The sequence below is a fragment of the Sinocyclocheilus rhinocerous genome, unplaced genomic scaffold (genome assembly GCF_001515625.1).
Source record: "Sinocyclocheilus rhinocerous isolate Xijiao unplaced genomic scaffold, SAMN03320098_v1.1 scaffold2647, whole genome shotgun sequence".
Lineage (NCBI taxonomy): Eukaryota > Metazoa > Chordata > Actinopteri > Cypriniformes > Cyprinidae > Sinocyclocheilus > Sinocyclocheilus rhinocerous.
The window spans coordinates 329,040-342,967 of NW_015639108.1; the positions used below are offsets into that span (position 1 = coordinate 329,040).

The window sequence follows — 13,928 nt, forward strand, 5'->3', positions numbered from 1 at the left end:
TTAGTAATATGCATTGCTAAGAACTTCATTTGGACAACTTTAAAGGCGATTTTCAAATAGTTGTATCTCGGCCAAATATTGTCCTATCCTAACAAACCATACATCAATGGAAAGCTTATTTATTCAGCTTTCAGACGATATATAAATCACAATTTCAAAAAATTGACCCTTATGACTGGTTTTGTGGTCCAGGGTCACATATATCCTGGCTCCTAAAACAGTCTCTTAATCTGCTGAACAGCAAACAAATCATTTACGTTGCCTTTCAAGAATAGAGAGGAGCGGCGAAGGTCTGGGCTCTGGCTCTCAGACAAGACTCTCAAATAATAGCATTTCAATTAAAGATGAGAGAAAGCACTTTGGTTTTTAAACCAACAGTCTATATATGTCTCTCTTTATCACTAGATGCTTTGATCTTTCTCACATTAGAATTCATCATGTACATCAACACATTTCAGCTTCTCTATAGCGGAGATACTTCCTTCACGCACACCTCTTAAGTGCGAGGTTCTTTCTAAATAGGTCAATTCACATACATTTGCTGTTAATTGACAGGCAATACATTTCGCTGAATCGATCAAAAAGGATTATCTCTGATCTCCTTATGGCTACATAAAGTATTTACATCTACAAAAAGATCGAATAAACAGTCAAGTGGCTTAACAGTATACAGATATTACAGAAAATCTTGGAAATGCTCAATTTATTTTTCACTACATTTAATTAATTGCTGGCTGACCAAACAGAGGGGCACAAGGTTTGGCTAGTTAGCATGGGCTCGTTAACCCCTGCTGGTAGATGTCATAACTACACCATCTAGCTGCAAAAAGCATCTTTCAAGTCAAAGTCAAAATAAAACTTTTTACAAGCAAAACAATCCTGAGAAAACATGCATTAGCAGCACAGCTGCCATTGAGATAAACAGGAAAGCTCTCTCCATAAAAGAGGTGAAATTCACATTTTATCTTAAAATACGCATTCCTCTTTGTCTCTGTACTTGTTAAGTATTGGCTCTTTCTTATTGCTTGTTTTTGCCATTGCCATTATTCATCTTCTATTCAAACACACACTTGATCTGTAGCGTTTTTTGCGCTGAATATGCTCAGTGTTTTCCTCGCCTTTTTTCTCTCACATCCCTCTTTCATCATCAAAACCCGACCTGCGACTCATAATTAATGTGAGGTCCAATTTCCTGAAGATTAAAGGCAAAACAATTAAAAGCAGCAGAGAAAGGAGGTGGAAATGGAGGAAGAACTGCAGATAGAAGCTTTTGTATGCTTGTTTGGAAAACAGCTCTGAGGTGGTTTTGAAATGTATTATGTTACCATTGGCAATTGGCCGCAAGAAATGAGAATTAATCCAAGGCCAGAGGAAGAATAAGAGACTTTTGGTTGAAAAAGATGTCAATCTACTTTTGTTAACTCTCCAAAATATGTGCAAATAGTTGATTGGCACCCTTAATGCACATTATAAGTCTTCGCACGTCCGTAATCATCGTCTCTGTTCCTTTTAGAGGGGTTTGGGTTCATTTGGAACATTAACAAAATTCTAGTGAACCGCTCTGAAGCTAGCCAAGTGAGAAACCCCACAAGTGTCAAACCTTTTGACACACGGAAAAACAGCACTTTGAAATGATTTTATTATTGCAGACATATTTGATTGAAATTATATTAATTTCCTTTGGTTTATTTATTCAATCATTCATTCGTGTGTGTGTGTGTGTGTATATATAATATAATATAATATAATATAGTTACAGTTTCTGTTAGTTTGGACTTTCTGTTTGCACCATTGTCACGGTCTTGTTAGTTGTCATGGTTTTTGATTTGATTTCGTCATTCAGTTCAGGTGTGTTGAGTCATTATCCTAATTTGGTCTGTGTATTTAAGTTCCTGTCTGTTCAATGTTATGCCGAGTTCACACTGCACGATTTTCAAAGATGTCACATCACTGTTGGTTTCACACTGAACGACTATCTGGGGTAGCATTCAGTTGTTGCTGTGTTCACACTGCACGATGGAACGACGACAGGAGGTTACACACTGCATGACTTTACAATAGGAAGAATCGCCGACAGCTCTGTCTGGTGCAGGGTTGCCAGGTTTTCGCTATATAACCCGCCCAATTACTACTCAAAACTAGCCTGAAAATAGCCCAATTGCTATTTTCGGGGGGTAAAATACACATTTTTTGGGGGCGGGGTTCTCCTGGTACAATTCACATTCCAGGGTCTAAATATCACGTTATTGGGGTTGCTTTAACCTGCTGACATAAAAAACAACTGGCGGAAATCGCGGATGTGGCAACACTGGTCCCTCATACCTTCACTTTTGCTGTCTCTCCATTTAATTATACACTGACATTTATATCCACTGCAGCACGTAATAGACCTCGTTATGGTGGAGGGTCGTCCAGTACTTAAAGTTAGCTTCCTGCCATCTACAGATGGTGCTCATGCAAGGAGAGTTAAAGTACTCTAATTGCAATACTTGCAGGATGTTCAGCAGCTCACTGCTGGGCAGAGCTTACATCAAATATTTCAAGAATATATTGCTTAAAATTGGTGGCTCTTTCCATAAATAGGGTATGAAATAGGGCTAGAAAAATTTTACACATAAAAAGTTGGATTTAGACATAAAAAAGTCTAAAGTTTATGTTTTTTTGTTTTGTTTTTTTTTAATAAAGTATCAGGGAGAGAAAGTGCTTAACCTAAAATGTTGTTTGGGGGGTCAAAGGGTCAAAATAAATATTATTAAACTAATAGATCTAAATGGCCATTTCATATAATGTGTGTTATTATGATGGTGTTTTGTATATGTGTGTATGATACTGTGCACCTTATTGTGATTCAATTCATCATGTGGTTTTCTCTTTACCAACTGTGTCAGTGTGTAACTGTGTAAGTATATTATAAAAGGTAAAAAAAAAAAAGATTTTAGCAATAACATTATTTCAGTAAATGAAATACACCGTTTTCTAATGTATTGTAGACAAGTAAAAAAGTATTATGGACTGCATTCATCTGTCTACACCATTCAACTCTGTTACAAAGTTATGTTTCTTGAAAGTTTTTGTTATCAGTAATGTATATTATGGTTTTACATTACATCTTATGTTGTTAAATTAATAATTATTGCATTATGTTAGTGTTGTGTGTTACCATGATGTTTTTTTGTATCTGTGTGTATGACAATGTGCATCTTCTAAATATTAGTATCTACACTCTAAAAAATGCTGGGTTGTTTCAACCCAACTTTGGGTCAAATATGGACTAACCCAACTTTTGGGTTAAAAATTGAACGTAAAAATTTAACCCAACGGTTGGGTTAGTCCATATTTGACCCAAAGTTGGGTTGAAACAACCCAGCATTTTTTAGAGTGTACCTCAGAAAAAAAATACTTGTGATAAACTTTGATTCTTCATAGCTTTCTCTTTACCACCTGTGTTATTATGGAGATTATCAGTATATGTTAAAGGTAAAAATTTTAGTAACAGCATGGTGTGTTTATATTGTATCCAATAGTTACTACTCCAATGAAAAAGGAACTGTTGATTTAACAAAAGTAACAGGACACCAAATAAGCCCTATAAATGGAAAGTGGCATATATAAGATCTTTGAAAATTCCTATGAATCCTCTGTAACTGTATGAGCGTCTCAGATCTTTAAACTCTTGACACGTCCAGAGCAGGCTAGGCAGACATTAAACTTTCAGGTTTACTGATTTTAGATCTTTTTTTCATCAATGTCATGAAAGCCTCCTGTGGTCAGCATCTCTTTTGACGTCTGCAGGAGGATACAGGCTTAACCCAGCTTGCGCGTGACACCAGCAGCAGAGCAAAACTGAATTTCTCTTGGACGTGACAGAAACACACATGCTGACAGTGAATATCCTCAGACTTGCTCACATAGCCTCAAAAGTGTACTGTGTTATCCCTTTCAGTTTATTAGACGGTCTACAAGCCTGAAGGAGGCAATTTAGTGTTTGCTGGACTTTATGAGTCCAGTTATTCCCTCAAGAACAGTTTCCTTGAGTCAATCAATGGAAAACATGTCCACACACACACATACTTTGAGCACGGCTCACTGACTCAGAGGTGGTCTGGGGGAATACATGCATTGTATGTTTCATGTATGAAAGCCTTGAATCAAGACCAGTGCAATTTTCCAGACAATATTGTCATTTGCATTAATGTAGAGCTTGTGTAAATGCCTTACAGCTCACAAATGATTCAATACTAAACAACCGCACTGTATTTCAGCTAATTCCAGTTCTCATTAAAAGTTGTGTTTGCCTTGGGAGTTTTCTGAATATGTGATTCTGCTTTTGTAAGACATAACATAGAACAAAAACTTACGGAGAAAAGGGGGAAAAAATGCATGTCTCAACATTTTTACACCAAGGAAACTATCCTCTGACAAGTTTACCCACAATGCACGGTTATAGCTAATGAGGATCGCTAGCTAAGCCTCGAAATTTGTTGATCTCACACATCAGGGTACCTCTCTAATTAAAGAGTTTCTCAGCCAGAAATATCGCGCTCCATGATCAGACTCCATCTGGATGGACCTGCTCTACCAGGGCCAATGACGGGGAAACAAAAAGACTAACAATGCTTTTGAAAAAATGGGCCACAGACAGCTGCTTTTGCTAATGTATCCTCTTCCAACACTGAAACAGCCAACAGAAACAAGCATGGTGCAAAATTAACACTGACCAAGCGCCAAATCCGACTAAAAATTGGTTTTGGCGTATAAATAAAACAGAGTTAACTTGCCAGTAACCGTATTAGTTAACATATTATAACCAATGTTCTTGTGGCTCAGTGGTAGAGCATTGCGTTAGCAGCGCAAAGGTCGTGGGTTCAATTTCCAGGATTACTACTCAAAACTAGCCTGAAAATAGCCCAATTGCTATTTTCGGGGGGTAAAATACACATTTTTTGGGGGCGGGGTTCTCCTGGTACAATTCACATTCCAGGGCCTAAATATCACGTTATTGGGGTTGCTTTAACCTGCTGACATAAAAAACAACTGGCGGAAATCACGGATGTGGCAACACTGGTCCGCAAACTACATTTCATATAACTCCTCCCCGAACTTCCCACTGCCCTGTATCTTGGTCTTGATTTAACAAAAGTAACAGGACACCAAATAAGCCCTATAAATGGAAAGTGGCATATATAAGATCTTTGAAAATTCCTATGAATCCTCTGTAACTGTATGAGCGTCTCAGATCTTTAAACTCTTGACACGTCCAGAGCAGGCTAGGCAGACATTAAACTTTCAGGTTTACTGATTTTAGATCTTTTTTTCATCAATGTCATGAAAGCCTCCTGTGGTCAGCATCTCTTTTGACGTCTGCAGGAGGATACAGGCTTAACCCAGCTTGCGCGTGACACCAGCAGCAGAGCAAAACTGAATTTCTCTTGGACGTGACAGAAACACACATGCTGACAGTGAATATCCTCAGACTTGCTCACATAGCCTCAAAAGTGTACTGTGTTATCCCTTTCAGTTTATTAGACGGTCTACAAGCCTGAAGGAGGCAATTTAGTGTTTGCTGGACTTTATGAGTCCAGTTATTCCCTCAAGAACAGTTTCCTTGAGTCAATCAATGGAAAACATGTCCACACACACACATACTTTGAGCACGGCTCACTGACTCAGAGGTGGTCTGGGGGAATACATGCATTGTATGTTTCATGTATGAAAGCCTTGAATCAAGACCAGTGCAATTTTCCAGACAATATTGTCATTTGCATTAATGTAGAGCTTGTGTAAATGCCTTACAGCTCACAAATGATTCAATACTAAACAACCGCACTGTATTTCAGCTAATTCCAGTTCTCATTAAAAGTTGTGTTTGCCTTGGGAGTTTTCTGAATATGTGATTCTGCTTTTGTAAGACATAACATAGAACAAAAACTTACGGAGAAAAGGGGGAAAAAATGCATGTCTCAACATTTTTACACCAAGGAAACTATCCTCTGACAAGTTTACCCACAATGCACGGTTATAGCTAATGAGGATCGCTAGCTAAGCCTCGAAATTTGTTGATCTCACACATCAGGGTACCTCTCTAATTAAAGAGTTTCTCAGCCAGAAATATCGCGCTCCATGATCAGACTCCATCTGGATGGACCTGCTCTACCAGGGCCAATGACGGGGAAACAAAAAGACTAACAATGCTTTTGAACAAAATGGTCCACGGATGTCTGCTTTTGCTAATGTGTCCTCTGCCAACACTTAAACAGCCAACAGAAACAAGCAGGGTGCAAAATTAACACTCGCCAAGCACCAAATGCCAGTAAAAATTAGTTTTGGCGTGTAAATAAAACAGAACTTGCCAGTAACCTTATTAGGAAATTCGACATTACACATGCTTGAAACTGAAAGAATGAATCAAATAAAATAATCTGACCTGATAAGTTATCGTAATGACCTGAGCTGGCTGACATAAAGCTTTTTTTTTTTTTACAATATGTAAACTAGATGTTAAATAAATAAATAATATATATATATATTACACTTTAATTTTACACCCCATTACACATAAATAATATTATATAAAACATACTACCATTCCAAAATTTGGGGTCAGTAAGATTTTTGTAATGTTTGTCAAAGAAGTCTCTTATGTTCACCAAAGCTGCATGTGTTTGATAAAAAAAAAATACAGTAATATTGTGAAATATTATTACAATTTCGAATAACTGTTTTCTATTTAAAAATGTAATGTATTCTTGTGACTTAAGGATGAATTTTCAGCATCATTACGTCAGTCTTCAGTGTCACATGATCCTTCAGAAATGTTTGGAAAATGCTGATTTGCTGCCTTAAGAAACATTTCTTATTATTATCAGTGCTGAAAACAGTTGCTATTTTGTGGAAACGATGATTTTCAGGATTCTTTGATGAATAGAAAGTTCAAAAGAACAGCATTTATTTTGTGTAACAATGTAAAAGTCGATTTATGGCATCCTTGCTGAATGAAAGTATTAATTTCTTAAAATTCCAAATATTCTGTATTTTTATGTTTAAAATCTTATATGTTTATAAAGGTATTTATATAATAACAGTATATAAAATATTTTCATAAATATATTAAATAAAACATGTCTATGTGTATTTGTTGTTTAATTAATTTATTAATATTATATACATTTATTATTATTATATTTGTTATATATTTGATAACTCTTTATTTTACAGTGTCCTTGTTACATGTACTTCCTGTAGTAATAACAGCAAATTATGCATAATTGCATGCAACTAACCCTAAACCAAACCCTTTTCCTAACCCTAACCCTATAGTAAGTACATGTTGTTAATTAATATTAGTTCATACTTAAGTGTATAATTACACTGTAACCTGAAATAAAGTGTAACCACATTTTTTTAAATAATAGAAAAAAAATAATGTTAAATAAGAAAAGAAAAATCATGGCTGCTAGATGTACCTAACACTGGCAGGTGTGGCTAATATTGGACCCTGGAAACAAGCCAGTACAGTTCTAGCAAACACACTTTTGAAAACACAGCTGTGATTTGAATTCTACTCACCCAAGAGGTTTCTCTAGTCGGCTGGCCGGCGACCCTACAATTTCACCCAGTGTGCAGAACATCTGGCCAAGAAAGTCCTAGATGGAGCGGGTAGGATCAAGCAGAAGAAGCGGTAAGAGCTTATCAGATTCGACAAATACCAACGCTCTGCCCTCTTGTTATAGTAGTGAATTGAGAGGCAAAGACGTACGTATAGTTCAAGGGGCTTCTGGGAAGGAGCACGGCCATGTTTACAACAGAGCACAGCATGTAACAGAAAGCACAAGACCAGCCACACAGACAGCATCACACACAATTTAGGGGATGATCAGACCAGAGAAGATAGTGATGATTAGTGGACCTACATGATCGCTTCGCATGCATTAAATGAGATGTGATGAGAATCACAGGAATGGGAAGGAATGTAAACAAAAGACAACCAAATATACTGTCACATAATCATACTGATTTACTTCTCATTTCTTGCTTCCACATAAGTAAACGTGCCAATGGTGTCAGACAAACACTGTGTTGTATTTACTTTTAGTTTAGTTTTATTATCCAAATCCATATCTAATTTCATTTAAAATTGAAAGTTACAACATCTCCGTGACTTTTTCTTCAAAAAGGCCAGTGCATTCCAAAATATATTTGGATTTTTTTTTTTTAAGAAACTGATTTGCATATAAATGTTTCATTCAGGATGCATGAAGGTCATATTACAGCACTACTTACGTGTTTGGAAAGATCAGGACTTTTAGAGTCAACATCATATCTGAATTAAGTAGGGGAAAAAAACAATGTTATCCAAAGATAAGCCATTAAAAACTAACTTTAAAAGGAAACAAGTACTTTAAGAAATGCTCAAATACACACAAAAATGTCTTTCAGGTAGGCATGCACAACAACATAAGGGTCAAACGTGCTTGCTGTTGACAGACATGTTTCATAAAGTGCATAAAGTAAAAACTATTGCACTTTAACTTTTACTTTTATTAAAAAGACTGACTTGCCATTGAATAAAAAATATTGTATATGAACTGTTCTTGTCCTATATATAAAGAGTTCAGATGCAAAAGCCTTTAAGTACGTCTGACGTTTTTCTTTCAAATTAGCATTTCTTTCTGACTACTATATATAGGTTTCTATGTAAGTACTGGTACTTCTGAATGGGTTGAGGCTGGGATTTAGTGCATTTGAAGTGAAAGTACTTGAAGAACATATACTATGTTTGGAGAGCATTCACTCAGTATCATTATCTCATTTTTGACCAATATGGCTTTTAGAGATTTTTCAACGGATTTTGCAGTGCATTTTTATTATATTAAATGAAAAACCTTCAATAGGTAGACTGACCCAGCACTATGTCAAAACACAACCCAGCAAACGAGTTAATGTATAAAACCAAACAAGCTGGGTCAAAATAACCCAGCATGTGTTCTGTCCAATATTTAACCAGCGCTAGGTTGAGTGTAGTATTTAAAGACACCTAATATAAAGCTGGACAGTATTTTGAATCCAGTATGCTAGATTTGTGCTGCATTCAGCAAACTGAGAGAGTCTGTAAAGGCCTATTCACACCAGGGATGATATCTATAACAATAACTAATACTTCAACCAACACCGACACATTTCCTAACTAAATAGGCCACAAAACATCATGCATGGATACTTAAAAAGGTTAAGATTAAGTTAGTAAGAGGGTCAAAGTAAATCATAATAAAATGGGAAATCAGATGGTCAAATTCATTTCATGCATTGAAATATTCCTGTTGGTTTCATCAAAGAGCAGCGACAGAAGAAACAGGAAGTGGGAGGAGGTGAGGGGTGAGAGGTGAGATTCGGTTTTCCAGGAATGGAGGTGTGGATGTGGCACTCCAGGACAGGGATCAAAAGAAAGAACTCACAAATCAAAGCGCAGGTTCTGCTTCTCCTCAAAGAAGTAGTCCAAGATGTACTTCCTGACAAAGTCCGGATTTAGCGTGTTGTCAATCACCTCCGTTCTTCCAAACTAGAAAGTGGATTAGGGACAGCGGAGGGAGAGATGGGGTCAGAGAGAGAGAAAAGAAGGTGAGAAAATGAAACTGGATATATAAGGTAACAAATGAGTAATAGAGGACAAAAAAACAAGAATTGAAAAAGTTTGGTACAAAACACAGCAGAGATGAGAATTAAATCTGAAATCGCAACTCCTCTCTACTAAAAAATTGGTGTAATCCCCCCCTCGATTTCACTCTTGTTCTCCCTTGTTACTGACTTTTTCCTTCATTCTCCTACTGTTCTCCAGAGACTCGTCTAAAGCCGGAGGGTTGGTTTGCTGAGGTGTACACGCTTGTGTGAGGACTGGAAAGGTTTAGTGAAACTTTAAGTCCTCAGTGGCAGCACTAATTACAGCGGTGTGGCCAGTGTTCGAACTATACCGTGGACTTTGGGGGAGCCCACTTACATTGTCAATATTTTTTGAGACCCCCCAAAATTTCACAAATCCCGCTTTCAGGGGAGCCCATGTCTTATTAAGGGGAGCCGAGCTCCCCCTAGCTCCCCCGTAGTTCGTACCCTGGGTGTGGCTATTCGACAGCTCTGAAGATCGGTGACAATTATGTCTGTTTAATCAGAGGGGGACTTCAGCCAAGCTGTATACTATATTCCTCTGAAGCCCAGCTAGAGGCACCTCACTCCATCATTAACCCTTTTCCCTTTAAAACAAAAAGACTAAATAATTGGACAGGTTCCCTCCCTTCTTTCTCAGGCTAAATGTGCAACAAACGAATTGAGGCCACCTTTTGACACTTAACTGATCTGAGCCGATGTTTGTTTAGTGGCCCGCATTTCACCTGGAGGCATGGTGACTTTTCATGCGATATATGTCAACCATAAATTATTCAGAGTGAGAAAAGTTTACATAAATGAATAAACAGCCTGCAAACAGAGTCTGTTTCCATGAACTGATATTGAGATGATAAAACCGACTGTTGTAGAGTGTTTGCATTACTTGTGAATCATAAAGTGTTTTTCATGGTTTACACAGTGGTTCTCAAACAGGGTGCTGGGGCAACTAAAAATGAAAAAAAAAAATCAAGCTGTAAACTGAAATTATATTTCCTTTTGCCCCTTAATATCAATTCTTTTCCAATTTTATTGGAAAACATACAGAATCAGAACCTTAAATCCTAGAGAATTACAAAATGGATCATATTTAGTTAAGTTAAGATCAATGCTCAATAGTCAAAATTACAGCATATACTAGAGGAAATATCTTAGCCAATATGGGGGGCTTGTGAATATTGTATTGGACAATGGGGGGCTTTCGAGTCAAAAGCTAAGTGACCTTTAAAGGAACACTCCTCTATTTTTGAAAATAAGCTCATTTTCCAACTCCCCTAGAGTTAAACAGTTGAGTTTTACCGTTTTCGAATCCATTCAGCCGATCTCCGGGTCTGGCGGTAGCGCTTTTAGCTGTAGTTTAGCATAGATCATTGAATCTGATTAGACCGTTAGCATCTCGCTCAAAAATGACCAAAGAGTTTCTATATTTTTCCTATTTAAAGCTTGACTCTTCTGTAGTTACATTGTGTACTGAGACCGACGGAAAATGAAAAGTTGAGATGATATTACGCAGCACCTGAAAATAGTCTTCAGCTAGGTAACTTCCAATAAGCCTATTTTCAGGCGCTGCGTAATATCATTGCGCCTGCTGCACCCATGGTACGGCAGCAAAGTTCCTTGATTATTACGCCAGAATGAGAGTATAATTCCTAGTCATATCGGCCTAGAAAATCGCAACTTTTCATTTTCCATCGGTCTTAGTACACGATGTAACTACAGAAGAGTCCAGTTTTAAATAGGAAAAATATAGAAACTCTTTGGTCATTTTTGAGCGAGATGCTAACGGTCTAATCAGATTCAATGATCTATGCTAAGCTACAGCTAAAAGTGCTACCACCAGACCCGGAGATCGGCTGAATGGATTCGAAAACGGTAAAACTCAACTGTTTAACTCTAGGGGAGTTGGAAAATGAGCCTATTTTCAAAAATAGTGGAGTGTTCCTTTAAAGTGATATTGGAGCAAATATAAATTGTGACTATAAAATGTGACTTATGTCTTTAAATATGTAATATATTTTAAAGTGTTAAAGGGTAAATGACAAATAAAAATGCCTGAGCTAATGGAAATCTTTTAAAAAATATATATATATTTTTATTAAACCTTGAAACAAGATTTTTTAAACCTTGTTTTATGACCCTAAAACAAGTTTCACCAAGTTTAACCAGTTAAATAAATACATAAATAAATAAATCATTGAAATAACTTTTTTCCACACTGACTAAGGTTTTTCAAATTCATTTAATAATATTTTAATATATTAAAACAAAAGTGTCTCACTGCTTTTTTTTTTTTTTTTAATGTAATAATAAACATTTATGCCAAACATTTCACATTTTTCAGTCTTTTAAAGAAATGTTTTTATAAATTCAAGGACAAATGCACTGACTAAACATTTAATCAATTTAAGTCCCTCAGAAAATGTCAAAAAGTTGTTGTTGTTTTAAAGACACTGAAAACATTGTTCATTCAAAAGGCATAGTCAAATACATGTCTAAATGAATCACATTTATATCTGGACATAAAATATGATCATCACATCAACTGCCATGAAAAAAGTAGCAGTATCTGTACAGAAGATGGAAAGATGTTTAAAATAAATACCCACAACAAATACTAGAGTTCAAGTCAAATGCGAAACCTTGTAAAAATCATGAGTTCAAATTACTCATGCAACAATTAAGTAACAACTTTCATTGCAGTATCCACAAAGAGCTTTCAACCATCTAATGAATAAAACTTAATTAGCAAACAAACAGAGCACTGCTGTGCTGGTAAAAATGAATCTATCAGACTGCTCTGTTAATTTCAAATCAACAAGCTAAAAGCTATATAAAGAGAGCCTTAATTATTAGCAATTATTGACAAATGTGTGCAATTGCTATACTCACTCCTCATCTAAAACAGATAGATGGCGGTTCTCTCTGTAGACTTGGTATTAATGTTGTACTCTGTTTCATTTTGCACAGTGAAAGAACTAAAAGGTCTATGTAGCTTTGCAATTACTTTGTCAGGAACGACAGCAATGAAGCCTCGTAATTAAAATGTTTGTTGATAGAATATGCTCAGCTCTTTCTGCCTTCACTGTGCTCATGATTTCCAAACATTGTGAGTTTTATTTCAGCTTGTTAAGACCAAAAGGAAGCGTTTAAAAACTTAATTAATGATGCCTTTACAAAGTTCAGCCCCCATTGTTTTCTGTAACTAGCTCAGATAAGATTTAACAAGCGTACTATTGCTTTTAATGTGGCCTGAATTACACATTAGTTACAATAAACTTGGAGCAAATATTGATATACGTATTTATTGATTTGCTACATGTTTAAGTTGGAATAAGGACCACAGCATGCAAGATTTATAAAAAAGGGGGGAGGGGATGGGGGATACTGCTTAAAGTAATAGTTGACCCAAAAATGAAAATTTGCTGAATATTTACTCAGGCCATCCAAGATGTAGATGAGTTTGTTTCTTCATCAGAACAGATTTGGAGAAATGTAGCAGTGCATCACTTGCTCACCAATGGATCCTCTGCAGTGAATGGGTGCCGTCAGAATGAGAGTCCAAACAGCTGATAAAAACATCACAATAATCCACAAGTAATCCACACAACTCAAGTCCATCAATTAACTTGTGAAGCAAAAAACTGCATGTTTTCATCTCACTAATTCAACGTTAAGATAAGTCATCTAAGATGAGTCCTCTATCCATAATATTGTTTTGTCCAGTGTAAAAGTCATCCTTTCTGAATCAGAAGAGAAAAGGCACAGATCAAGCACAAGTGAAACAGACAGTTCTAAATAAATATGTCAGTGAATTTTGGCCAGAAGCAACTGTTTCGAGTTAAAATGCCTTGATGAATTTGTTTATTTTTTTGTTTTTTTACTTCACAAGACATTCATTGATGGACTGGAGCATGTGGATTACTTGTGAATTGTTGTGATGTTTTTATCAGCTGTTTGGACTTTCATTCTGACGGCACCCATTCACTGCAGAGCATCCATTGGTGAGCAAGTGATTGAATGCTAAATTACTACAAATCTGTTCTGATGAAGAAACTCATCCACATCTTGGATGGCCTGAGAGTGAGTATATTTTTAACACATTTTCATTTTAGGTGAACTAGTCTTTTAAGCCTTCCTTGTGTCACTATTATAATTGCTCTGGAAAAATGTTGCACTATATTTTTAGATAGTTTTAAATAAAGGTTTACAAGAATTATCCAACACACATATTGTCAGTAGATTTACATTATAAAATAGCAAATGTCTAGCATGTCTAA

The 13,928-nt window shown here is 36.3% G+C and overlaps 1 protein-coding gene across 1 annotated transcript in view; it reads right to left on the bottom strand.

Moving 5' to 3' along the window:
- The window catches only part of LOC107751002 (copine-5), a 156,317-nt gene that overhangs the window by 89,283 nt on the left and 53,106 nt on the right, over nt 1-13,928 (bottom strand). The window contains exons 4-6 of the mRNA XM_016566571.1: nt 9,453-9,556; nt 8,281-8,320; nt 7,567-7,643 (exon numbers count right to left, since the gene is read on the bottom strand). Coding sequence (XP_016422057.1) covers nt 7,567-7,643; nt 8,281-8,320; nt 9,453-9,556 — 221 coding nt within the window. The remainder of the gene's footprint in view (nt 1-7,566; nt 7,644-8,280; nt 8,321-9,452; nt 9,557-13,928) is intronic.